The 27,089-nt window shown below is 40.2% G+C and overlaps 2 protein-coding genes across 6 annotated transcripts in view; both read right to left on the minus strand.

Moving 5' to 3' along the window:
- The window catches only part of PCYT1A (phosphate cytidylyltransferase 1A, choline), a 40,939-nt gene extending 34,816 nt beyond the window's left edge, over window positions 1-6,123 (minus strand). Inside the window, exons 1-2 of one of the 4 annotated variants that reach the window (XM_040621385.1) lie at window positions 5,688-6,123; window positions 221-344 (exon numbers count right to left, since the gene is read on the minus strand). The gene's annotated coding sequence lies outside the window, so the exon portion shown is untranslated. The other 3 variants (XM_008708394.2, XM_008708390.2, XM_008708391.2) reach the window with 3 other exon arrangements.
- Window positions 6,124-7,413: 1,290 nt separating this feature from the next.
- Window positions 7,414-27,089, minus strand: part of DYNLT2B (dynein light chain Tctex-type 2B) — a 21,304-nt gene continuing 1,628 nt past the window's right edge. The window contains exons 2-5 of one of the 2 annotated variants that reach the window (XM_008708389.2): window positions 24,125-24,258; window positions 19,352-19,421; window positions 10,210-10,273; window positions 7,414-7,555 (exon numbers count right to left, since the gene is read on the minus strand). In XM_008708389.2, coding sequence (XP_008706611.2) covers window positions 7,508-7,555; window positions 10,210-10,273; window positions 19,352-19,421; window positions 24,125-24,258 — 316 coding nt within the window. In that variant the 3' untranslated portion in view covers window positions 7,414-7,507. The other variant, XM_008708388.2, reaches the window with a different exon arrangement.

Below are 27,089 nucleotides of genomic sequence, written 5' to 3' on the forward strand. Positions count from 1 at the left end.
CCATGCTCCCTCACATCTAATAACTTATACAACATGAAAGCATATAGAATAATTTAATCATTAGTGCCTTACTGGAAAATATTACCAGTTCCCCAAAAGTTACAAAAGATGCCTGACATATCAGGTTTGCCATTGAGAAAAGGTATGTGGGAGGATGAGAGCATACTGAGGATGGTAAATACATGTTGGCTTTTAGTGCATTATACCTAAAACCACTCACCTTTAGAACATTCACAATTGTCCAGTTCCTCCAACGATGAGGAACATTACTTCTCAAACTCCCCGTTTATGATAACTTCACCTTTGTAATCAACCAACACTTAAGTAAAGGTGCAGTGATTTCCCTGGAAAAGGGGGTGGCTTTAAACATCTACATTCAAGAGAGAAAAAACCAAAAACATACACAGGCTGCCTTAACATAACAGGCTGTCCAGAAAGTGATAGGTTGGAAAAAGATGGCACCTCCTCAGAACCAATATAGTGTAAGATCAGAATGGGGATGGGGAGTGGAGAATTACCTAATAATCTGTAAGCGGATCCTGGCTTCCAGCCATAGCATCCATATTAATTAAGCTAGGATGAGTCAGAATGAAAGTAGTTGGAGCTAGGATACATAGCCTCCCTCTTAAGCTCATTAGGGTGTGCCAAAGCTTCCTGTTTCCCTAGCGGTTTATCCTACAAAAAAAGTTTCTTTGTAAAATGAAACTATAACAAGAGAGAGACAAATGGAACTGACAGCATTTGTAAGGCCTGATCTTTCTAACATTGCTACCTTTCAGTCCCTAGTCACCTACCTTTAGTCAAAATCTCCACTGATGCACAGATCTAAATACAGGCATAACTGCCACCACCACCAGACCACCACCACACCTGTTAAGTGAATTGGTGTCTCTAAATTGCTTTCAAGATACAAAATGTAGTATCTGTGCCTGTGATTTTTACTCAGATTCACAAAATCTGGCTCCATTTCTGCTGACTCACCTCCCAGTACACACTGCTTGCCTTGTTCTTCAATGTTCCAATAAATGCCTGCTTGGATGCATCAATTTTGCTACTAAGAAAGTACAGAGAAGTGGAAATGTGTGTGAGGTGGGAAATATAAATATAAATATAAATATAAATATAAATATAAATATAAATATATTTTTTTTTAAATAGGCTCCACATGGAGCATGGAGCACAACTTGGAGCTTGAACTCATAATCCTGAGATCAAGAGTCAGACGCTCAAATGACTGGGCCACCCAGGTGTCCCTCATATCACACATTTTAAAAGCATTTTGATAGCTTTATTTCAACACAGTTTCCTTTTTAGCTTTATATATTTAATTCTTTGCTTGGTCTAATAATACTATTCCAAAAGGGAATCCACAAGGTTTCACCATACTGCCAAAGGGGCCCACAGCACAAAAAAAGATTAAGATTTCTCTCTAGGACCAAAAAATAAACAAAGATAATCACATCTAAGATAATACCCTTTAAATTAAAAAAAAAAACCTACCTAAAAACAAAACAAAAAAACTATTTTCCATTAAGTGCCACACACCCATTTTGTTCTCTAGCATAGAGCAAAGACCATATGTCACTATTTTTTTTACCAGTCTTCACTTCAAAATTGGTTTGCAAATAGTTGTGAGTGTGATACAACAGCCTGGCAGACCCAGGGGTTCCCCTGGCTCACTGGCAGTCCTTCTAGTACAAATACAGAAAGCTTCAAACTCATATAACTTTTAACAAGAGAGTTATCAAAAGAAAGGGCAAAAAGACAAAACAAAAACCAAAAAAAGCCAGCTATATATCTATCTACTAATCTGGTTGGCAAACAATAAAATACAAGCAATTCAATTATTTATATTAATGTGGTAATGTATGTAAACAAACTTAACAGAGTGCCAAATATTTGTTAGAGACTCACAAACAGTTTTTTTTTTTTTTCTGGAGTGGAGCTCTGGCACATACTGCAAAACAGAGTACATAAAAATGTATATTCCCTGAATTTACTGACTGAATTGTAGAAAAGGGAGTTCCCTAATAGTAGAAAAGCCAAAAGATCTGACTTCAGATCAGTTATGCAAATACATGAAAAGAAAAGCATTATTACTAGATATTTTGTCATTACCCATCATTAATAACGATAGCAAATTATCATAGTTGCTTGTTCTATAAATATTTTATAAATTAATTCTTATCAGCATTTATAACATGGAAAAGTTATTCAGCTCTCTAGGAGAATCATGTGTAACTTAGAGGTTAGACAGCTCCATAGGGGAATCATGAACCGGGTCAGGTGGTTTACAAACTCTATGAGATTGTATACAAAATTTGGTGAGTATGCCTATATTTCTGATTATTAAAAACTGTTTATAAGCAGAATAACAGTTACCTCTGCTATAGTTAGAAAAGCTAAAATGAGAAAGCAAACAGTTCTTCCCTCAGTCACAAACTGAGTTAGTGTTAACATCAGATAAAGTAACCTGTGATTTCTGAATCTAAGGCTCTGACTAGATTATTCTCCCTAAGGGATCACATATCCAAAGAGAAGGTCCCCAAGAAAAATAAAACCTCACCTATTTATGGGAAGAGAAATCATAGGCTCAGAAAGGAATAAAGTTTATTCTTTATCAATCAGGCCATTATACTGGTTTTTGAAGGGAATTTGCAAAGCAGGGTAGGTCAAAAAGAATCCTTTCATTCAACAAATACAAAGGTCCCCAGAGGAAGTGCTGCAGTCCCCAAGCCTAAATGTCTACTCTTCTAAGTCAGCTATCTTGAAGCATACAGCATTGACCCTTGAATAACACAGAGGTTAGGGGCACTGTCCCCCAACACACACACACACACACACACACACACACACACTGAAAATCTGCTTATACTTTGACTTCTTCAAAACAAGCCTACTGTTGACTGGAAGCCTTACCAATAGCATTAATAGTTGATTAACATATTTTGTATGTTACACATATTATTTACTGTATTCTAACAAGGAATACAAGGAAGCTAGAGAAAAGAAAATATTATTAAGAAAATCATAAGGGGGCTGAGGGGCCTGGGTGGCTCAGTCGGTTAAGTGTTTGCCTTCAGCTCAGGTCATAGTCCTGGGGTCCTGGGATCGAGCCCCACATTTGGCTCCCTGCTCAGCAAGGAGTCTGCTTCTCCTTCTCCCTCTCCCCCTCCTCTTGCTTGTGCTCTCTCTCTCTCAAATAAATCAATAAATAAAATCTTTTAAAAAAAAAAAAAGAAAGAAAATCATAAGGGGATGCCTAGGTGGCTCAGTTGGTTAAGCGTCTGACTCTTGATTTCAGCTCAGGTCACATTCTTAGGGTTGTAAGATGAAGCCCCGCTTCAGCTCCAAGCTAGGTGTGGAGCCTGCTTAAGATTCTTTCTCTCCCTCTCCCTCTGACCTTCCCCCCTCCTTTCTCTTCTAGAAAGAAGAGAAAAGAAAAGAAAAGAAAAGAAAAGAAAAGAAAAGAAAAGAAAAGAAAAGAAGGGAAGGGAAGGGAAGGGAAGGGAGAAAGGGAGAAAGAAAGAAAGAAAGAAAGAAAGAAAGAAAGAAAGAAAGAAAGAAAGAAAAAGTGAGTCATAGGGAAGAAAAAAATACATTTACAGTATTGTACTTATCAAAAAAAAAATTCACGTGTATGTGGACCCATGCAGCTCAAACATGTGTTGCTCAAGGGTCAACTGTATTCTGTTACAGAAAGAAATTCTTGCATAGTTCCTTTCAGTTATGTATAATGTAAGCCAAGTAAACATCTAATGTTTTAGAAAAAGGTGTAACTAGCCATTTTTTATCTAAACAAAGACTCTCCCCCATCATTCATAACTCTATAACTTACCATTCAAGAATCTTTCTGAACTCCCTTCCTCTATCACAAAGTATATGTGTGTAGGAGGTGAGGGTGACTATTAGATTATCAGATAAATGCAATGTCAGATAAGCTAAAATTATCTCAAGTTTCTTCTATTAAATATTGTTTTTAAAAAACACTGGGTGGTACAATCAGTAGCACCTTCTACAAAGGTATGTAGAGAGGATATAGTGAAACTCACCAGTTCATGTCATCTGCATCACTAACAGCCCTCAGGAATGGGGATCAGTAGGGGATAAAATCACCAGCTAAAACATCATCTGAATTACTCACAACATGGTATTATTCCCAGTTTGCCAGGCTTGGCCTCTAGTACATAAATCAGTGAGCTGGACAGCTAAATACATCAAACCCTCTCCCATATGGTATTCTAGTCACCACTGTTGACTTTGCTAGCCTTATCCTTTCTTCCCTATGATGGTCACCATCTGCCTACCACTGACTATTGCACCAATCCCATTCTCAACTAATATCTTTTTACCAGCAATTCTTGGTACTTACAGAATGACTAAATAACAAGATTGAAAAGGACCCTAAAGACTGCATCTCCCTACCCCCATTTTACCTACCAAACCCCATCTTGGCAGAATGTTTTCTGTCTCTATCTTCAGTTCCCTTCCTGAGCCTTGTTCCTACCCTTCTCAAAGCTTCCCCTTTCTCAATGTCTTTTCCTAGCAGTTTCTCCTATCACAAACTCCTATATCCTCACTGCTTCTATAAATATCACTGTCCCTAGTTCAGTATGTAAGTTCTGGTTCTCCCAACTGAGATATTGAGTTTCAGTCCTCAGTCATAACAGTCACCTCAATTATATTCGGGAAGTCTTCTCCAGTTAAGTCAATCTGATGGAGCCTGTCCCCCCAGCCATAGAGCCAGTCTTTGTACTTCTAAACAGTCCCCTAAACAAAGCATCGTGGCATTTTAGACCTGAGAGAAGACTCAGAAATAATCTGAGTTTAAACACTTTTACTACATTTCACATATTTTAGGATACATGAAATCCATTTTACATCATCATCTCATACATACATAACTGAAACAAGTTTCATGAAGCAATACTTACCCTTACTATATGAACACACTGAAAATTTCTCTTGTATTAAAAAAAAAAAATTCTGATGCTATCCACTAAATGGATTTCACAACCCAGTAACAGGATGGAACCCATAGTCCAGGAAACATTAATCTAGTCCAAACTTCCCATTCACTGATGAAAAAACTGGACCTCGGTCTTGAGGTAAGTTTCCCGGCCACGAGACGTCTGTCCATAAAGTTAAACTCAGGTCTGTCTGATAAGTCCCACCCAGACCAGTGTTCTTTACACGAAAGACCTTCTCTGCCCAGTCATGACCGCTCAACCACACCCCGTGCCCAAACATAACCCTGCAGTACCACGTCCGGTCACAGCCCACACTGTAGTCCAAGTTAACTGCTCCTCGGTCCAAGATGCCCCCGGCCGCTGCTTCACGCTCCCTTAGACCCCGCACAGTCACTCTCCCTCGACCCTGAGTCTCCTCCGAGGCACTGCCTCATACTTTCTCGGTCACAGTCCTCTCGCAGCCTCTGCCTCGTGCTCTCCCAGGTCAGAGTCCCCTAGCATTCACTGCTCCTGGGTCGCACACTCCTCGCAAGCAGCTACATCTCGGTCACGGTCCCCTCGCTGTCACTGCCCCTGGGTCACAGCAGCCTCGTAACTCCTCCTCACACTCCCCTCGCTGTCACTGACCCACTCTTCAGTCTGTCTCCTCGCGGTCCTAGCCACACAGTGTGTCCTCTGATTGAGAGCAGCAAGGAGATGCACACACCGGATCCTCACCTGCAGCTCACGCTCCCCCGGCCTCAGTCTCTTCGGCTTTCTCCCAGGCGCCGCGTCACGGACAAGGGAAGTTGAAGAGGTTGCGGGGAGACGCCCGGGAAAGGCAGCTGACGGAACAGCGGGCCGGAAGTCCCGCCTACTGCCCGCCTCTTGTCAATCCGACTACGACATTTCCCTGAAAACCAAGACCCTTGACACAGTAGATCCGCCTCCACAGAGGCTCCGGGGACGGCGTGGCTGAGCAGAGAACACCAGACCCAAGAGACGAAATGGCTAAGGGCCAGCCTCCATGCGGCACCGGAGTTTGGGGTGAAGACGCCTCCTCGTGAGGAGATACAGCCGTGAACTGTCGCGCGTGCTCGCTGGCAGTCAGTCAAGTTGCGTTAAGCCGGTGGCCCCCCAGCTCCGGCCAGATTCCCCCCGGGAAGGACCTGTCCTCTCCGGCCTCTCCGCTCCGTCGCCGGCGTCCGGCGCGGGACAGGTGGCCGTGACGCCTTCCGCCCGAGACCCCTCGGCCTGCGGCTGCTTCGGCACAGCGCCAACTTCGCCCTACTTGGTCATGTAGGGAGAATCCATGTCGGTCAGCCCAGCCCTGTGGTGACCTGTAGCTGGCCCCAAACCCTCGTTTCCGTTATTTTTGACCCAGGTTGGCTCACCGAAAAATGATCAATAGGGATCAACCGAGGGCTAGTTGAGCAGGAGCGGATTCAAGGGAGGCCAGCTGGTAGGAAATCACAGGTAGCAGGGTATCTGGTAAAGAGAAAAGTTTTCCCTTGCTAGAATGAACCTTTGGAGGGGTCCCTTTTGATTCCATAGATGCAAGACAAGCAAATACCCAATGTGATGGGAGAAGAATGTAAAAGAACTTTTTAACGTATTATTATTTTTTGTCTACATGCTTGCCTTGAAAGTGGCTGAGAAGAAAAGTGGGTGGATACACTCAGGACTGTGCTGAGGAGTCCCCAGGGAGAAATAGGATTTAAATTGTAACCCTTTTTCCCTTTTGAATTTCAAATAGTTACTTGAACGTGTCCTGTAAACGAAGGTGCTCCAAATAAGGGCTGCTAGCTGGAGAAGACGCCAGGGACTACAAGGGGAACATCACTACAAAGAGAGTGGGAGCTTGGATAGTAACCAGAATAATCTCAAAGTCTTAAGGGAGGGCTGATTTCATATACAACTGGGACACTGTTCCTAACACTACAGCAAACCCTGGAGAAAATTAATGTGCGTTTAACCTAATAAGCTGTGTAAGGTGTAGGATGGCAATAGCTAAGCAGAAACACTGGATGAGAGATAGACAACAATTCAAAATGTACCAAAAATCCTTTATGCACAAATAAATTCATCTCAGTGTTATTTGTAATAGTGAAAAATTATAATCAATCCCTTAATAAGGAAATGGCAACGATAACCAATGGGATAACCTAGTGGAGTAAGTGCTGCTATTAAATTATGCTTATGAAAATCATAATGGAAATAAAATGATATGAACACTGCACATGACATTATAAGAAGTGAAAAATCACGGTACAAAATTGTGTATATGATTTTTTTTAAACCCTGAAAATAAACACTGGTAGAAAATATACCCAAATATTTACAATTGGTTATGTTTGAACAATTGAAATACAAATTTTCCCCACTTTGCAAATACAATAAGAACACACTACAATAAAATCAAAACACTAAAATATAAGGCCTAAAACTGACTGGACTCAGTTGCCAAAATGCCAAATTATCTTTATTTTGTTGAGATAGTTAACAATATAAAAGTTTACATTTCTTCATGGTCATATTTTTACCCAACTTTTCAAAATTCAATAGTAGAAACAGCCGAATGCCGCTACAACACAGAATAAACTGTCCTAAAAAGCAAACAAAACAGAAAACACACACAAATCCAGAATGTTAGTGCTAATGAAGGGCTAAGGGCAGCAAAGGCATTGAAATGAATATCATCTCAGATCCCTGCCAGTTTTCAATCATGAAGGTTCTTTTCCTTCTTCAATATACAAAGGGTTTCCAGAATATAGCTATAAAGGTGCTTGCTTCAGGGTAACTACAAAATTGCTTGCTCAAAGGGTAGGATGGGTAAAGAATTAGACTTTCTGAAGGTAGAAGTAAAATACAAACTAATGAACTTTATTTCATAAAATGAGTATTCCCATTTTTCCTGATTTATCACAGAAATAACAATTATGAAATGCTTTGAGTTTCTTGGAATAAATGCATAACTATATTATAACATCACAGATAAAAATAACAGCATCTTGGGGTGGCTCAGTCAGTTAAGCATGGACTCTTGATTTTGACTCAGGCCATGATCCCAAGACCATGAGATCGAACCCCGTGTTGGGCTCTGCGCTCTGCTAAAGATTCTCTCTCTTCCTCTCCTTCTGCCTCTCCCCCTGCACGTTCTCATTCTCTCTCTCAAATAAATAAATCTTAAAAAAACATAATAGCACCTTGTCATAAATTCTGGGTAAGGGCAAATGGTCTCTGGGTGTTTGTTCTTAATTGATAAAATTCATTTATCTATCTTTTAACTCAGAATCACAAAATGTTTTCCAGATCCCAGTTAAACTTGTTAAAACACTTTTTAAGTAATTATAGGAGTTCCACCGGCCTTAGTGACTCCTGAGACCAACAAATCTCACCTCTAGCCTCGTACTACTAGGAGAAAACAATCTAAACTCAAGTACCTGATTACTAACCAAAGCAAAATTCTTGGTTAAGCCCAGGTCCCTTTTCCTTGGGTGGGAGAACCATGAGCTGTGTTCTGCAACAGTGCTATCTGTGGTGAAAAACTTGTTTTTGTTTTTGTTTTACTTTCCAGGCCCTTACGGACTGATACTTTTGTAAAATACAATAAAAAGTAGTAAGTAGGAAAATGAGATGAAAAAAGAAACACACAAAATATAGCCTAGACTTTTTACTATTAGATTTAATTTAGATTAGATTTAATCAATATAAAATTACTTTGTCAAATTCCTATAAGAGTTTCTAAACTCTTACACTCTATGTACTTCTCTCACCTGTAAACAGCATCTGTAAACAAACAGCTCAAGGACTGGCACTGGTCTGTGGATCCCACTTTGGCCACCTTTCTACAGGACTGCCCAGAGTTCTCCATGCCTGTCTCATTCATCGTTCTATCCCTCGCCCCTCCAGGGGAGGCTGGCACCTAATGGGAGCTCAGAGTATTTGGTGAAGGAATGAATTGCATTGTATAAGGACTCAATAACTCCAAAAAGCATTAAAAATCATCACCTTAGCTTGACCCTTCCCCTAGAGAGCTGATAAATGGGATTTACATAGTACTTCCTACTATTCAGCCCTGAACTCTAAGGAAGTTGAACATAAAACGAAACTTTGGTAGGACCACAGAATTTTAGAGCTAAAAGGTATCTTAAGATCATCAGCACAAGCAGCTTCCAAACCTGGCAGTAAGCATAATCATGTAACTTTTTTAAAAATTTAGATTCATTGATTTAACACCAGATTTATTTGATCAGAATCTACTTGAGTAGGGTTTTGGCATCTGTATTTTAAACAAGTTCCCCAAATTATGTTAGGAAGCCACAGCCGTTCTTTGGGAAAATCTAATTCAGTTTCCTAATGTTACTGATACAATCAGAGAGAAGTCTCATGACACCTGAAGTCTTTCAATTAGAAAGTTACAGAGCTGGAATTGGAACCCGTTTCCTAATTTACTCAACAAGTTTCTGTTCTATTCTATACTTTAATTCTGAGTCTACTAATTCACAACTTAGGAGCATTTGGAGAGAGAAAGGGATCATTTCTGGAAGAAAGTATAACAATATATGATTAAAATATATAAAACATTCAGCCAATAATGTACCAATGTTTAAATGAAACCTCTTTTTAAAAATTTCTCTTTATTTTTGCTTAGTTTTGAGAAATAGCTTTAAGATGAAATAATTAATTTTATTACTGAATGAAAATCATCTTTGCTCATGAATCCCTGCCACCCAATTTCTTTTCTTTTCCTTTTTTTTTTTTTCTTTTAAAGATTCTATTTATTTGAGAAAGAGCAAGCACGAGTCGGGGGCAGAGGCAGAGGAAGAGGGAGAAGCAGACTCCCTGCTGAGCAGGGAGCCTGATACTGGATTCAATCCCCAGACCCTGAGATCATGAGCTGAGCCGAAGGCAGATGCTTAACTGACTGAGCCACCCAGGCACCCCACTGCCAACCCAATTTCTTCATACTTAGCCAAGTGCCACATGTCTGTTAGCACTAAATAAATATATGATATTCTCAAAATCAAACTTGTGAAGAGTTATGTCATCTGTACACCTACAAGTCTCCTTGCCTATCGGCAGCACGTTAGATTTCTTCTGCCTTAGTAACACAGTAAAGGAACAGTAAAATCATTTCATCCAGGAGTCTAAGACAGACATCTAAAACTAAAGTGTCCTCATATCTTAATGATATTAGTTTGACTTGGAATGTCCACATGTCCTTGGAAAGGAAAAAAAGGCTTCCAAATAGACTTACATTCATGAAAACATCATGAGTGTAGTTGTCAGTGTCAGCATCCCAGAAACAGCGAGCAGCCATGCTAAAAAGTCAAAGAATGAAAAATTATAAATAATATAACAAGGACCTAAACTGTATCTATTTACCATGAGCAAAACTCTTCCTAGATACTTTTTTTTTAATTTAAATTCAATTAGCCAACATATAATACATCAGTTTTTGATGCAGTGCTCAATGATTCATTAGTTGCATATAAAACCCAATGCTCATCAGATCACGCGGCCTCCTTAAGGCCCATCACCCAGTTATCCCCTCTCCCCCACCCACCTCCCTTCTGCAACCCCAGTTTGTTTTCCGGAGTCAAGAGTCTCTCGTGGTTTGTCTCCCTCTCTGATTTCTTCCCATTCAGTTTTTCCTCCTTCCCCTATTGTCCTCTGCGCTATTTCCTTGATATATTCTTATAGATCAGTGCTTCTAAATCTTTTCACAGGTTGGCACACAGAAAATCCTGTTCATACAGCAGAATATACTGGTAAACTAGAAGGGACTGGAATCATAGATGTCACTGGAGGTAACAGCCCAGGGACTCTAGCAACCCCAGACTCTGACCAGCTGCCTGACAGCTTACAAGTCAATACCTTGAGTCTTTGATATTTTGGGTGGGAAGCTGTTATAGATTACTTCAGCCAAGATATTTTTGTGTAACTTTTAGAGGAAATAATACCTAAGACTTACGACTGAAATCCTGCACAATAATATAAAAAAGTAGGTCTGGAAAGGACCCAATAGATTATTTAGTCCAACCTGATCATTTTGTCGAGCTCCAGAAAAGAAAGGGACAAACTCTGAACTAGAACTCAATCTTCTAACTAGTTCTAAACCCAGTATTCTCTCTACAGAATTGCTATGCTACCTCTGAATTCTCAAATTAGCCATTCTTTCCCCAAATCTTGAGTAAGAAAGAATGTCAGGCAAAATCAAAGCCAATTAAAAGATGGAAACAATTTATGGAGTGCCTGGCTGGCTCAGTCGGTGGAGTATGCAACTCTTGATCTTGGGGTTGTGGGTTCAAGACCCATGTTGGGTGTAGAGACTACTTAAAAACTAAATTTTTTAAATAAATAAATAAATAATGGAAACAACTTAAATGCACAGCAGTAAATGGTAGAGGAAATCATGGTATTTCATGGCAATGAAATTCTATGCAGCCATTAAAGAGATATTTACAAAACACTTATAAAAAAGTTTATAAACTTCACAAAAAATGAAAATACATTCACAATGCAATGTTAAGTGAAAAAATTACAAATGTTCTTACATTTTAATTAAATGTATGTATGAGTCATCATTAGCATTTTAAAGATGTCATGTATTTATTTTATAGAGAGAGGGAAAGCAGGAGAAGAGCAGAGGGAGAGGGACAAGCAGACTCAGTGCTGAGTGCAGAGCCCTACACGGGGCTGGATCCCAGGACCCTGAGGATCATGACCTGAGCTGAAATCAAGAGTCAGCCACTTAACTAACTGAGCCACCCAGGCGACCCTATAAAGTAGGTACTGTTACTATACCCATTTAATAAATATGGAAACTGAGTATCAGAGAAATTAAGTACACTCGTCAAGGTCAAACAAACAGTGACAAAGCTTGGCTTTGAACCTAGGCAGTTCAGCTTCAAGTTGTAGAGAGAGATGTACACGTATATCATAATGATATTGGTTCTTTTTTTTTTTAACTTGGTTTTATGCCCAGCGTGGAGCCCAACATGGGGCTTGAACTCACAATCCTGAGATCAAGACCTGAGCTATCAAGAGTCGGACATGCCTAATTGACTGACTGAGCCACCCAGGTTCATTTTTGAAAGTGGTTTCTTTTTTTTTAAGTTCTGCATAGAAGAACTCTCCCATCCTGATATTTCACACATTAAGTCAAAAAAGTTTCACCTATTTCCAAACTGCAACAGTAACAATGTGAAATAAAATTAACCTACTCATCACCAACAAGTATTTATTTAGCAACTACTATATGTCCAAAAAGAATAAAATCTGCCTCAATCCTCAATCCCCAATTAGGTGAAAAAAATTAACACATAAGAAGAATAAGATAATGTAGAGTTGATACTAATTTATAGGTTATCAGGATTCAAAAGAATTGTAAAGCCTGTCTAGTCCAAGTCCAAGTCGTATAACATTTGAACTAAATTTGTAGAAGTGCTACGGAAGTTAGAGAATTTAGACAGGAGAAAAAGCCAAAAAACAGTTCGTGAAGGAAGTGGTCCTTAAGCTGAGTTGGACCAAGTGAAGGCAGGAATATAAAAATGTACTTAACATTGGTTGAGGGTCTATTATATATGGAGCAAAGTGCTAGGTGCAAATGATACAAAGATGCATAAAACACAATTCTTGCCTTCAAAATTCGGTCTATATTCATACCATTTGCCAATAAAAGGAACCAGGGCTCCTCAGAGAAATGACTAATAATTCCAGGCGTAGGGCTAGAAATGTGTTTAAGATAAACCTGAGACTTCTGGGCCACACCCAAAGCCTGGGCTATACAGGGACAAAAATGCTGTATTTAAGTATATATATTTGTGTCAAAAGGACTCAGAAGTATGATGGAACAGTTTGTAGCAGGCCAATGTTCCCACCAAGATTAATTAGCAAGGCTGGATAAAATGAATCCGAATGCAGCTGAAGCAAGTAAGACTAGGGTAGCCAAAATTCCAGAGAGGTGAACTGCAAGGAGGTGAGCTGATACCCTGCATCGGAATTCTCCCTGGGGCATTTGCCCAAACCAGGCACAGGATTAGAAGCTAAGAATCCAGGCTTTGCCCAGCTAGAGAACCAATTACTCAGGGAAAAAGAAACCAGCCAAGACTGCTGGCAGACTTGCACGGCTAGGGAGATAAAATTGGAGACTTGAGGGACCAAAAGGAGAAAGTAGAACTGAGCCTGTCACATGGTAGGTTTTCCCCTCAAGACATGTGCTGAATTCCGAAACTGAAAGCCAAGTATGGTAGGCAAAATGATGGCCCTCTCAGCAAATATATCTATGTCCTAATCCCCAAAACCTGTGAATATGTTACCTTATATGGCAAAAGAAATAAAAAGAGTTTTATTTTTATTTTTTAAAATTTTTTTTCAAGATTTTATTTATTTAACATAGAAAGAGAGAGAGAGCACAAGCAGGGGGAGCAGCAGGCAGAGGGAGAGAGAGAAGCAGGGAGCCCGATGTGGGGCTCAATCCCAGGACCCTGGGACCATGCCCCAAGCCGAAGGCAGATGCTTAACCAACTGAGCCACCCAGGCTCCCCTAAAAAGAGTTTTAAAATAAAAAGAGTTGGGGCGCCTGGGTGGCGCAGTCATTAAGCATCTGCTTTTGGCTCAGGGCGTGATCCCGGCGTTATGGGATCAAGCCCCACATCAGGCTCCTCTGCTATGAGCCTGCTTCTTCCTCTCCCACTCCCCCTGCTTGTGTTCCCTCTCTCGCTGGCTGTCTCTATCTCTGTCAAATAAATAAATAAAATATTTAAAAAATAAATAAAATAAATAAAATAAAAAGAGTTTTACAGATATATGATTAAGGATCCTGAGATGGGAAGAGCATCCTGGATTATCTGGGTGGGTTCAGTGTAATCACACAGTCCTTATAAAAGAAAGGAAGTGGGGAAGCAGAGAAATATCTGAAGATGCTATGCTGCTGGCTTTGAAGATGGAGGAAGGGTAAAGAATGCAGGCAATCTCTAGAAGCTGAAAGAGGCAAAGGAGTGGATTCTTCCCTACAACCTCCGGAAGGAATGCAATCCTTTTTTTTTTTTTAAGGTTTTATTTATTTATTTGACAGAGAGGGTGAGCATAAGCAGGGGAAGCAGCAGGCAGAGGGAGAAGCAGGCTCCCCGCTGAGCAGGGAGCCTGATGTGGGGCTCGATCCCAGGACCCTGGCACCATGACCTGAGCCAAAGGCAGATGCTTAATCAACTGAGCCACCAAAGCACCCCAGGAATGCAGTCCTTCTAATACTTTGATTTTAGTTGAATGAAACCCATTTTGGATTTAAGATCTCCAGAAATGTAAAATAATATTTTTATGCCACTGGGTTTGTGATAATTTTTTGAAGTTTATTTACTTATTTATTTATTGTCATCTCTACACTAATGTGAGGCTCAAACTCATAATCCTGAGATCAAGAGTCGCACTCTTCCAACTGAGCCAACTAGGTGCTCGTGATAATTTTTACAGCAGCAATAGGAAAGCAATACACTAAGGAAAAAATGTTGAAGGAAAGAGTAGTTTTATACTGAGGAAACAAGTATAAAACTTGGTACCTGATGGGGGTGGGGTCTCAGTGAAAGTTCCAGGGTCTTAGTTGAAAGATCTGGAGGGCTACATTCAAGAAAGGAGGGTGAACTGAAGGTAGAGGGAGCATCAAATCAAAATTGCCCCCTAACCTCAACTCCGCTTAGTACCCAATTGGATTAAGGTGAGCAGCCCATAGTCCACCTGAATGGAAAAGGAAAGAGTAAAACTCTCTCTGGAAGACAGTAATATTATCTGGAGGGTCTACAATTTTGGGACACAATGTCCAAGATTTAAACCAGGCCTGCTGAGAGATAGAGTCACATAAGGGATTAGCAAGAAAAAAAAAATCAATGGAAACAGAATCAAACATGAGCCAGATACGAGAATAAGCAGACAACGACTATGAAATAACTGCTATGACCAAAATGTAAAAAAGGAGGAGAGAGGGAGGATGAAGAACATAGATAAAAAGTAATTTCACTGGCCTCCCTGACTGGTAATGCAGCATGCACGGTGCTACAGGTTGGTGGTCAGAGCTGTGACCACAGCATTTGTGAAATGCACAAAAGTGCAAAGACTGAAGAAGAGGAACATGGGAACACTCTGGATTAATCAAATTACAGGGGCCTCCCAGGAACACGGCTTGAAGTACCCAGCATTCACTGTCAATTTAGTTAAGTGCCAGGTGGAGCTCAACAGTAAAGTACTTGTGGATCTAGCCATCTGTGAACCAAAGACTTTTAAGTCTTTGGCTGCTTTGGCCAAAAGGAGGTGACAGGAAGGATTTGCTGCTGCCTTGGGCCATAGGAAGGAGCCTGAAAGCATATTTTCCAGAGGAGTGCAGTATCACTGAGGGCAATTCCAGCACTGCCTGCCCTTTGCAGCTGAGTGTTTTAGGAAAAGGCTTTTCCCCCTGATGATCACACTAACTAAAATAGGGGCTAAAAACTACTCGTCAATAGTATGTAAGTTTGATCAGCAATTGTCTTGATTTACATTTTAGTAACAGACATGAAAGAAAGGCCCTTTCCTCCCTCATCGGGACAGATTCAGAAATCTCTTACACAGGGGCGCCTGGATGGCTCAGTCGTTAAGTGTCTGCCTTCAGCTGGGGTCATGGTCCCAGGGTCCTGGGATCGAGCCCCGCATCGGGCTACCTGCTCTGCTGGGAGCCTGCTTCTTCCTCTCCCACTCCCCCTGCTTGTGTTCCCTCTCTCGCTGGCTGTCTCTCTTTCTGTCAAATAAATAAATAAATAAAATCTTAAAAAAAAAAAAAAAGAAATCTCTTACACAAATTCTTCAAATAAAGCTCATGTCTGGGTGCCTGGGTGCCTCAGTTGATTTCACTAGAGAATTAGAATGAATAAAAAAGAATTAAATGGATATTCTAGACCTGAAAAACATAATAACTGATATTAAGAATTCAGTTAGTGGATTGAATAACAGATTAGACACAACAGAAAAGAGAATTAGTCAACTGAAAGGTCAATGGAAAAATGCCCAAAAGGAAGCACAGAGAGAAAAAATAAAAACTCAGAGAAGAGCATAAGAGACATGTGGAATATAGTAAAAAGAGCATCTCAATCCAAATACAGGTAATTGGAGTCCAAAAAGAACAACAGCAAAAAGAGAGGAAGCAATATTTAGAAAGTTAAGGGGCACACCTAGTGCCCAGATGTTAGTTTCTAATGCCATTCTCCAATAAAATGAACGAGAGCTCTTTGGAAAAATGGCTAATTATAGGGCTGGGGTTGGGAACAAATAAGATGAAGCATCTTATAGTGCCAGAAAGTAAGGAAGTGCTCAAAAAAACCCCACAATATGGGCACCTGGGTGGCTCAGTTGGTTAAGTGTCTGACTCCTGATTTCGGCTCAGGTCATGATCTTGGGGTCATGAAATTTAAGAGATGTATCAATTAAATGCAGCATGTGGCCTTTATCTGGATCCTTCTCTGAACAAATTGTAAAAAAAAAATATAAACACATAAATACATACACACAAATACACATATATACACATATACAGTTGATCCTTGAACAACTTGACTTTGAACTCTACAGGTCCACTTATGTGCCGATGTTTTTTCAATAAACACAGTACTGTAAATATCTTTTCTTTATGATTTTTAAAATAACATTTAATAACATTTTCTTTTCACTAGCTTACTTTATTGTAAGAATACAGTATATAATACCTATATGAAATATGTCTTAGGGGCGCCTGGGTGGCACAGCGGTTAAGCGTCTGCCTTCAGCTCAGGGCGTGATCCCGGCGATCTGGGATCGAGCCCCACATCAGGCTCTTCCGCTATGAGCCTGCTTCTTCCTCTCCCACTCCCCCTGCTTGTGTTCCCTCTCTCGCTGGCTGTCTCTATCTCTGTCAAATAAATAAATAAAATCTTTAAAAAAAAAAAAGAAATATGTCTTAATTGACTGTTCATGTTATCAGTAAGGCTTCTAGTCAACAGAGGGCTATTAATAGCTAAGTTTTTGGAGAGTCAAAGCGATATGCATATATAAAAAGTTATTTTTGACTGTGCAGGGGTTGGCACCCCTAACCTCCACATTGTGCACAAGAGTCAACTATATATGAGACAGCTGGGGACATCCAAACACTAACTGAATATTATATAATATTAAGGATTGACAATATTTTAGATGTGATGATATACTATTATGTTAAAAAGGGTCCTTATATTTTAGAGATATTATACACTGCTGTATTTACAAATGAAATGGTATGATGACTGGAATTTGCTTCAAAATAATCTGGTGGGACAGGGAGAATAGATACGGGTATAAATAAAACAACACCCGAAGGTGCTGATAAACTTTGAAGCTAAGTAATAGAAAAATGGGAGTTCCTTAGTCCCTGTAGTTTTGTACATGTTTGAAATTTTAGATGACAAAAGTTTTTAAAAAGGAGGGGGCAGTGGTTTTGAACGCTATGCTTTAGAGTTTGGCCTTATCACATTTAACAAAGGGAATCATAACCAGCTTAAGGAGTTTATATTTGACAGGGTTTAAAATACACTCTAAAGAGTTTATGGAAGAGGTGTGCTTCTGAAAGACTGGTCTAGTATACAAATGAATTGTAGAGGAGAGAGACCAGAGTCTGGCAATGCTGATAAGGGGCTGCTAAGTACGCCTGGCAGCCAGATCACAGCGCACGTGGTGGGAAAGAGTAACGGCTCAATACGACAGAAGAGGACTTCGAGTTTTTAAGCCAGAGTTAATAGAACCTTTGTAATACTGTGAAAGACAGAGAAATTAAAATGGCAGGCTGACTGAAGAAGAAGGGAGAAGAAATTTGCAACTGTATTTGAACATGTTGAATCTGGGGTGATAGAGTAGTAAAGTATTTCTTTACGTCTTTGAGGTGAGAAAATCTGAAGCCTTTTGACCAAATGGGAGGGGGCACCACGGTGAGGAGGACTGTGCCAGACGTCAGAAGGCTAGGCTCTACTTATCTGACACCAGCCAGATACAGAATTTGGAGCAAATCATACTGATCCTCGAAAGTGTCATCCATATATTAAGGGGAGTGGACACTAGAAAATGTCTATAGTCCCTTCCAAATCTAACATTTTATAGTAAAAATTCTCAGTGATACTATGTACAATGTATTTGTAAAATTCGTTCAACAAATACTTTAATACTTCCTTACCAAATATTATATACTCAGTACTGCTTGCAAAGGGAAACAGGAGACTAACACTTGGGCATAGGAAAAGACAGAAAATACACATTTTGAACTCTCCAATACATGGGCGACAGCTGGAGGTCATGAGAATGAATGAGCTCATTGAGAAAGCACTGAGAAGAGCAGAAGAAAAAGAATTGAGCCTTGAAGAAAGCTCACAGCTTTGGCAATGCAGGGGAGAAAGAGGAACCAGGGAAGGAAAGAGTTAGAAAAACAGAAGAGAAACAAGTTAGATAAGGGACATCAGGGCCAAAATAAACTGGAATGAATATTAAGAAATAGAAGCCCAAGAGGCGCCTGCGTGGCTCAGTTGGGTAAGCGTCTGACTTCGGCTCAGGTCATGATCCCAGGGTCCTGGGATGGAGCCCCCGCATCAGGCTCCCTGCTCAGCGGGGAGTCTGCTTCTTCCTCTGCCCCTTCCCCTGCTCATGCTTGCCGCACGTGCGCGCGCACACGCTCTCTCTCTGAAATGGGTAAATATTTTTAAAAATTATTTAAAGGGGAGCCTAGGTGGCGCAGTCGTTAAGCGTCTGCCTTCGGCTCAGGCTGTGATCCCGGCGTTCTAGGATTGAGCCCCGCATCAGGCTCCTCCACTGGGAGCCTGCTTCTTCCTCTCCCATTCCCACTGCTTGTGTTCCCTCTCTACCTGGCTGTCTCTCTCTCTGTCAAATAAATAAAAAAAATCTTTTAAAAAATTATTTAAAAAAAAGAAATAGAAGCCCAGGCCAAAAACAAGAGCTAAGAAAGAACTACTCCATATGCTAATAAGGAGGTCTCAGACAATTTTAAAGAAATTAATTTGGAATGATAGGAACAAAAACCAGGCAAGAAGGTATTTAGGAAGGAAAAAAAAAAAAAGAAGGACTTGAGGAAGAAACATATATACATACTGCCATACTCTACTTAGGAGCACATATACATAAACCCTAAAAGACCTACTGGCCTACGGATACTACGAAAAGTGAGTTACATTGCGGAGCTCACCCACACTGTCAACCACTCTGTTCAGTGCCAGGGTCTTTTTGGTTCACAGCTGCATTTTGTTATACTGTCCTTTCCTCTCACTCTTACAGAGACACAATCTTACTGAATTGTCAGGAGGATGAATACTTAATAAAAAACACTTCAGAATAAAAACAAGAAGGAAAAACCAACTACTCACAATACTCCTTCACCTCTTTGTTCTCCAATCACTACTTGTACCACCACTTTATATCGGTCAAATCCCATTTCTAGAAAGAAAAATAAGAAAGTTATCTATAAGTGAAAGTGGTAAAGTTATTTAATGAAGGTAAATTTGCCTAGAAATGGCCATAGGCATTCAGTCCACAAGGACTGGCTGAGTAGGATGATAAGCTTGGGAGTCAGAAAGACTTGAGGACAAATCTTACTTTGGTAAATAAGTCAGTCAGCCTGCCAAGTGTGTAAGCTTAGACAAGCTGTTCACCCTTTCAGGTTAAGTCTTCCTCCTCTGTTAAATAGGAATATTATAACCTACCTCCTGGGGGATGTTGTGAGGTGAGATGAGATAAGATATAGTACATTGACCTTAAAAACAAAACTGAAAGTTATTTTACCAGCAAAAAATGGGTTTTTCAGGAAGGGCAGAGAATTATAATTCAGGACATGAAAGCTATAGCAAAACCATAGGCAAGTCCAGAGAACAAAGAAGAAGCTGGTTCTTTTATAGAAGAGAGGAGGAGGTTAGGAGGGCTGTTATAAACAAAAAGTCCCTTGAAGTAAACCAGGAGTGGGAAATGTAGTGGCTTTTCACTGCTGGAATTGTGACAGTCTCTCATTGGCAGGGCTGTTGCTGGACAAGAAGAAAATCTCTCTTCCTCCTGCTGGGGTTGTAAAAGTATAGGCTTCTTCCTGTTGAGCTGATAAGGAGTGGAACGGTACTAGAGCTCCCCCTTCTGGCCTCCCAACTCCATTTTAGTGAGGTTTCCCTTTCTTTTCACAAGTAATACATAAAGCTCTAGAACAGTACTGATGATACATACTAGTTTCTCAATAGATCTCGGCTCCCTTCCTTTGTCTCCTACTGTAAGTCAGGTACTGGTAGGTCCTCAAAACACAGGGATAATTAAGACACTCTTCTTGGGACGCCTGGTGGCTTAGTCGGTTGAGCGTCTGCCTTCTGCTCAGGTAATGATCCCAGCGTCCCAGGATCGAGCCCATCGGGCTCCTTGCTTGGCGGGGAGTCTGCTTCTCCCTCTGCCTGCCACTCCCCCTGCTTGTGCTCTCTCTCTCTCTCTAACAAATAAATAAAGTAAAAAAAAAAAAAAAAAGATAATCTTCTTGCCTTAAAGAGCACAGAGTAGTTGGGAAGGCAAACATGAAGAATAAAATGAACAAACAACATATTAATAATTCCAAGCAGGGGCGCCTGGGTGGCGCAGTCGTTAAGCGTCTGCCTTCGGCTCAGGGTGTGATCCCGGCGATCCAGGATCGAGTCCCACATCGGGCTCCTCTGCTGGGAGCCTGCTTCTTCCTCTCCCTCTCCCCTGCTGTGTTCCCTCTCTCGCTGGCTGTCTCTCTGTCAAATAAATAAATAAATTCTTAAAAAAAATAATAATTCCAAGCAGAGCTGCAGCTCCTTCCCTTGTCTAGACAGTGGGGAAGGGATGACCAGAAGAGACTTCTTGGAGGATGAGATAAATGAGCTAAGTCTTGAAAGACAAGTAGGAATTTACCAGGCAGACAATGTCTCCATTCTATGGAGAGGGAATAGCATGTGCAAAAGCACAGAGTATGGGGTATTTAGAAAACTGTAAGCTGTTCAGTAAGGGAGAAAAGAAAACCACAACTTAAGATTCTGGAGTATAATGCTGTGGCCCAGCACAATTCTGCTGCTTCCCCAGAAACTATACTGCTAAAGCAGCAAAATCCTGAAAATTCTCACTAACACCAAATCTGGAGAGAAGAAAACTGAATGGGTATCTGTATCTTCCCCCTATTCTAACCAAGGAATAGTGGAAACAGTTGGATGGGGATTAAAAAAAAAAAAAAGGAAAGGAAATGGACAAAATTGAAACATAGCCAACTCTCTTTGATCAAAATTAAGGTTCCAGGATTATATAGTAAATTAGGCAAACAATCTGAAGACTACAGGTCCCCTCCCAGGAGACATGAACCTTAATTCAGGATACTTCACAAAATCTCAGGAGACAGAGCCCAAAACACTGCACACAGCTCCGCAGAGCTTCCTCTTTCTCCTACCCATTTCTCTTCATCCTTTTCTGATACCTATGCGGCTAGACTATTAAATACCCAGCCCTTCAATCGTAGTTCTGAGGGAAAAAATAAAATAATCTCAGATATGGTGGGAGAGTACAAAAGAAATCACCCACACCATGTTGGATCATTTATAAAAAGAGCAAATGAAAAACCTGAAAACCACACCACATCAGAGTAAAATGGAAAGAAGAGTGGGAATATGCAATAATGCAGCAAGAAAAACAAAAGAATAACAGGAAACACAAAACAAAATACTGCTTAAAAGACAAAAACAAAAACAAACAAACAAAACCCTCAACCTAGGAGATAATATAAACCAAGGAACAAAGAGAAATTCTTCACAATTGATTCACAGTATATAACATAAGCTCATAAATTCAAAAAATAAGAACTCAATCAGATTATATTCAACAGAAAGATGAAAAGGAAGATCACACCCCTAAGAAACAAACTGAATATTCACACAATATCAGTACAGACCTAAAAAATTAAAAATGGCAAGGAACAGAACAGACACAAATGAAAATTGAATTACTGGCTTAAGATAATCACAAGTAAATATCAAAGGAAAGGGAAGAAAGTATGGCACAGAAAAGCTAATAGATATGGAAGATAAAGATGATTCAACATATCAGTATGCTGTCCTAAAGAAGAGAACCTAACAAATGGAACAGGAAATGTTTTCAGAGATACAAGAAAATTTTCCTGATATGGAAAAAATAAAATCCACAAATTGAAAGATATAAACTGCTAACTATCAAGCGGTATTCTAAAAAAGCTATTGAGCATCAAGGCTAAGGATGGGATCAGGTGGCTTTAGATTTCTCTACAGTAACAGTCAATGCCAGAAGACAACGAAACAAAGTCTACAAGATTCTCACGAAAATAAGTTACCACCTCAAAATATTATATTCATCCAAAAGATATTCTGGTTTAAAGGCAAAATGCAGACATCCTCAAACATGAGAGAACCCAGAGAATGTAGCATTTCTGAGCCTTTCCTAAAAACTTACAACAAAATCTCATCAGGTAAGAACCAAACCAAAATAAAGAACTCGGCAGTGCAAATGGCATGATAAATGGACTAAACAGTGAGCAATCATTCCATTTAAATATAGAATGAATGCAAAAAAATATATATATGTATATCTACAGAATGAATGCTATACCACTATGTGAAACAGGTCTATAGTACCCAATTGTAATTAAGGTATTTATTTATATGTATATAAACATAGAAAAGAGGTCTGATATGATGTTCACCTAATATTAATGATTATCATTAAATACTGATATTGATATGCGGTGGTGGCATTTGGCATGATTTTCTAATTTTATTTATTTTTCTACATTGTTTAAATGTATTTATAATGGACATGTATCTTTTTCACAATAATTTTAACAGTGAATTTTCAATAAGAAGTAAAAATCGGGGCACCTGGGTAGCTCAGTCAGTTAAGTGTCTGCCTTCGGCTCAGGTCATGATCTCAGGGTCCTGGGATCAAGCCCGAGTCGGGCTCCCTACTCAGTGAGGAGTCTGCTTTTCCCTCTCCCTCTGCCCACCTCCCCACTCATGTGCTCTCTCTCTCTCTTTCTCACAAATAAATAAAAAATCTTTTTAAAAAAGTAAAAAATAAAAATAGTAAAAAAGTAAAAATAAAAAAAATAAAAATTAACAGTAGTTAATTCTGGGTGATAGAAATACACAGAATTGCTATTTTCTTCTTTGTACTCTTGTATATTTTTTAATTTCTAAAAATTAAAATAAATTAAGAAAAAGAAAAAAGTACACCAAAACATTAAACAGTAACTACCTGTGGGTAATGGAATTTTATATAATTTAAAAAACTTAAATGTGTACTTTTCTAGATGGTCTAGGTTAGTACAATGAAAATGTATTACTGTTACATAGACATTTTCTTCTCTCCAAAAAATGTTCTATTTTTAAAAAGGTAGATAGGACTTTTCAGATGGTATAACATTATTAACAAAAGAGGGGCACCTGGGTGGTGCAGTCGGTTAAGCATCTGACTCTTGGTTTCAGTTCAGGTCACAATCTCACGGTCATGAGATCCAGCCCACCTCCAGGTCCACACTCAGCACGGAGTCAGCTTAAAGACTCTCTCCCTCTCCCTCTGCCCCCTCCCCGCCCCTGGCGCATGCACACACACTTTCTTTCTCTCTCTCTCTCAAATAAATAAATCTTTCAAAAAGAGAGAGAGACAGAGACAAAGAGAACAGGGACAAAAAGCATGAGGTGTGTTCTATAGATGTAGAGAGCTTAGCTAGAGTGGAGAGTTGAGTCTGGTGACTAGTCAAGGACTCAACAGGAGAGATGGGCTGAGATCAGACAGTGAGGGTATGAATGACAGGCTAAGAAATATATACGTTGGTAAGAAAAACAACCAAGAATGATGGGAGAAAGGAGTCCTTGTAACTTCTGGTCTTTCCCATACTGGAATTTCTCAGATAGTGCATGCATACAATGTTTTATTTCATATCTTTAACTTTCCCACTATCTGCAAAAACCCACATGAGTAAAATTTACCAAATAATTGAGAAGACTAGACATTGAAGAAAAATTGTGTTTAAAAGGATCCACAGCTTACGCCCATTGTTTAAAGATAGGGAAGGAGACAAAGGAATAAAATTTAATGTTTGAAGGGAACATATTTCCAATTATCACCACAATTACCTTTTAATTTGTCTTTAATGGTTTCTGATAAACGTTTTGTGAGCTGAGGCATTTCTTCTGGTGAGTACTCGGCATTTGCCAGCTCCTCCTTAAGCACGGCATGGATACATTCTTTAACCACAGACGGTCTGAACCTAAATGAAACCGTTTGAAACATCTAATTGGTAACTCCAAAACTTGAGTTTACCCTCACAGCCCAACTGCCCCCAACCTTTTGTCACTAGAACAATTTAATTCTTCTTTTTCATACTTTTTATTATAAAAGTGACATACACAACTTAAGAAAACAAGTCATATTCCTGATTTATACCTACAGCCTGGACCTTTCCCCTGAACTTCCGACCACATATTCCAACACGTATTCCATCTGGATGTCTAATGGACAACTAAAGTTCATACAGCCAACACTGAGCTCCGGGCTGCCTCCTCTCTTCAAAACTCTATCAGTCGATGGTAACTCCATTCTTCCAGTTGCTCAGGCCAAAAACCTTGAGGTCAGTCTTGCTGACTTTCTCTCTCACAAACCACATCCCGATTCATGAGCAAATTTTATCAGTTCTACCTTCAGAATAATCTAAAATTCAATCACTCTCACCACCCCACTGCCACCAGCTTGCTCCAAGCTACCATTACCTCCTGCCTGGATTACAATGGCTCCACTCAAGTCTCTCTGCCTCTGCCTTTGCCCCCATATCCTGTGGAACATAGCAACTAGACTGGTCCTGTTAAAATATATGTTGGATCATGGCACTCCTCTATTCAAAATATCCCAAATGCCTGGGGCACTTGGGTGGCTCAGTCAGTTAAGCATCTGTCTGCCTTCAGCTCAGGTCATGATCTCAGGGTCCTGGGATTGAGACCCATGTCAGGCTCCCTGCTCAGCAAGGAATCTGCTTCTCTCTCTTCCTCTGCTCCTCCCCCTGCTCGTGCACGCTCTCTCTCTCTCTCTCTCAAATAAATACATTAAATCTTAAAAAAAAAAAAAATCCCAAATGCTTCCCACTTCACTCAGAGTAAAAGCAACATCCTAACTGTGACTTGCACAGCCCCATATGACCTACCCCATCAAACATTCTGACCTTTCTAGTACTTTCCTGCTAGTTCTCTCCACTCCAGTCACACTGGTCTTCCCTATGTTCTTTGACCACACCAGACATGACCTCAGGGCTTCTGCACTTGCTGTTAACCTCTGCCTGAAATTCGAGTCTCATTCTATATGCATAGCTATCTCCCTCACTACTTTCAAGTCTTTATTCAAAAGTCACTTTCCCTAGCCACCTTCTCTAAAACTTCAAATTGCCCTCCTACCACATCACCTTATATCTCAGTTCCTGGTACTCATTACTATCTCATACATTATATAGTTCACTTACGTATTTATCCTATTTGTTGTCCTTTTGCCCAGCTGGAACATAAGCTCCATGAGGGCAGGGATTTCTATCTGCTTTGTTCACTGTTACCTCCCCATTCCTTAGAATAGCACCCAGGGTGCCTGGGTGGCTCAGTCGTTAAGCACCTGCCTTCTGCTCAGGTCATGATCCCAGGGGGCTGGGATCGAGCCCCGCATCTGGCTCCCTGCTCAGCGGGAAGCCTGCTTCTCCCTCTCCCACTCCCCCTCGTGTTCCCTCTCTCGCTGTCTCTCTCTGTCAAATAAATAAAATCTTAAAAAAAAAAAAAAAAAAGAACAGGACCCAGCACATAGTATACAAAAATACTTTTGGAAGGAATAGATTATTGAATAAATGAAGACAGAGAAAAAAATCGCCCTTGATTTCACCACCCTAAAACACATTCACATTTTAGTTGTATTTATCGTATATTACAACACGAGGTTCATTTTCCAGACTATATATTCTATCAGTTGATTTGTCTATTATGTGCCAAGTGACCAGAATGTTTTAGGTTTTCAGCTTATAATGCAGTATAACATTTGGTAGCCCTAGTGGTCCCTTATTGGGGGGGGGGGGCTGTTCCTTTTTTTAATTTAAATTCTGAAGCAAACCTTATTACTTTTAACAGTGTTTTCTTTGCTCTCTTGCCTGGTTATTCTCACAGATGAACTTTAGAATCATTGACAAATTTCCAAGATTTGATCTGTTCTAAAAGGGGTTTTCCTATTAACAAATATACTATATCTGGCTCTTCCACTTAAGCCTTTCTCATTTTCAGTGAAATGTCAAGTTTTCTTCAAACAAATCACAAATAATCTCATAGGATTATTCCTTCATAATATGTTAATTTTGTTCTGCTTTTGTTCTCTTTTACAACAGAAATGCAGGCGAATGGCATTCTATGCATTTAGAAACTTTTACCATGATAACTGAACATACCTTTTTTTATGTCCATTCTACCCACCAAAAAAAAAGTACTGCATGAAATTTTTTTTATCACATTATAACCAAAGTCCCTGGCTTCCAGTATTTGCCAAGCATTTGATTCAGTAGTCCGGTTTCAAGCAACAGAGGGGCTCTGTTTTTTTTATTTAATTTTTTATCTTGTGAAAATGAACTGAGTGATGGGCCCTAGAGCCCTAGCGGACTGTCCTCTGCACTAGACTGTGTACTTTAATTCTGGGAAGGTATCACGGTGGTGGGCCAAGAACATCAGATGATACCTGGGTAAGACTTCGAGTAAGCGTATTCTGGCACACGTATGCACACAGTAACCCTCGAAATGGCTGAATGGCATTCGATGCAAAGCGCTTCTTTACTGCTCTTCTCTCTATTCCACCCATCTCCTTTCCTCTGCCCACGTCCAGGGTCTCCTAGGGCCAACCATTCCCACTGCGCTAGCCTTAGGCGCTCCCGGCGCCCTAACACTGCAACTGCAGGTCGGGTCCTCAGCTGCGCAGAGCAGCTGGAAGCTCAAGAAAGATAGCGTCCCACCCTCCTGGCTTGCCCCTTCTTCTCCAGCTCCGGCCCGCCCCCTCCCTGGCTCGCCCCTACGTCCCCAGACCAGCCCCACC

This window comes from Ursus maritimus, unplaced genomic scaffold (genome assembly GCF_017311325.1).
Source record: "Ursus maritimus isolate PB19 unplaced genomic scaffold, ASM1731132v1 scaffold_4, whole genome shotgun sequence".
Taxonomy (NCBI): Eukaryota; Metazoa; Chordata; class Mammalia; order Carnivora; family Ursidae; genus Ursus; species Ursus maritimus.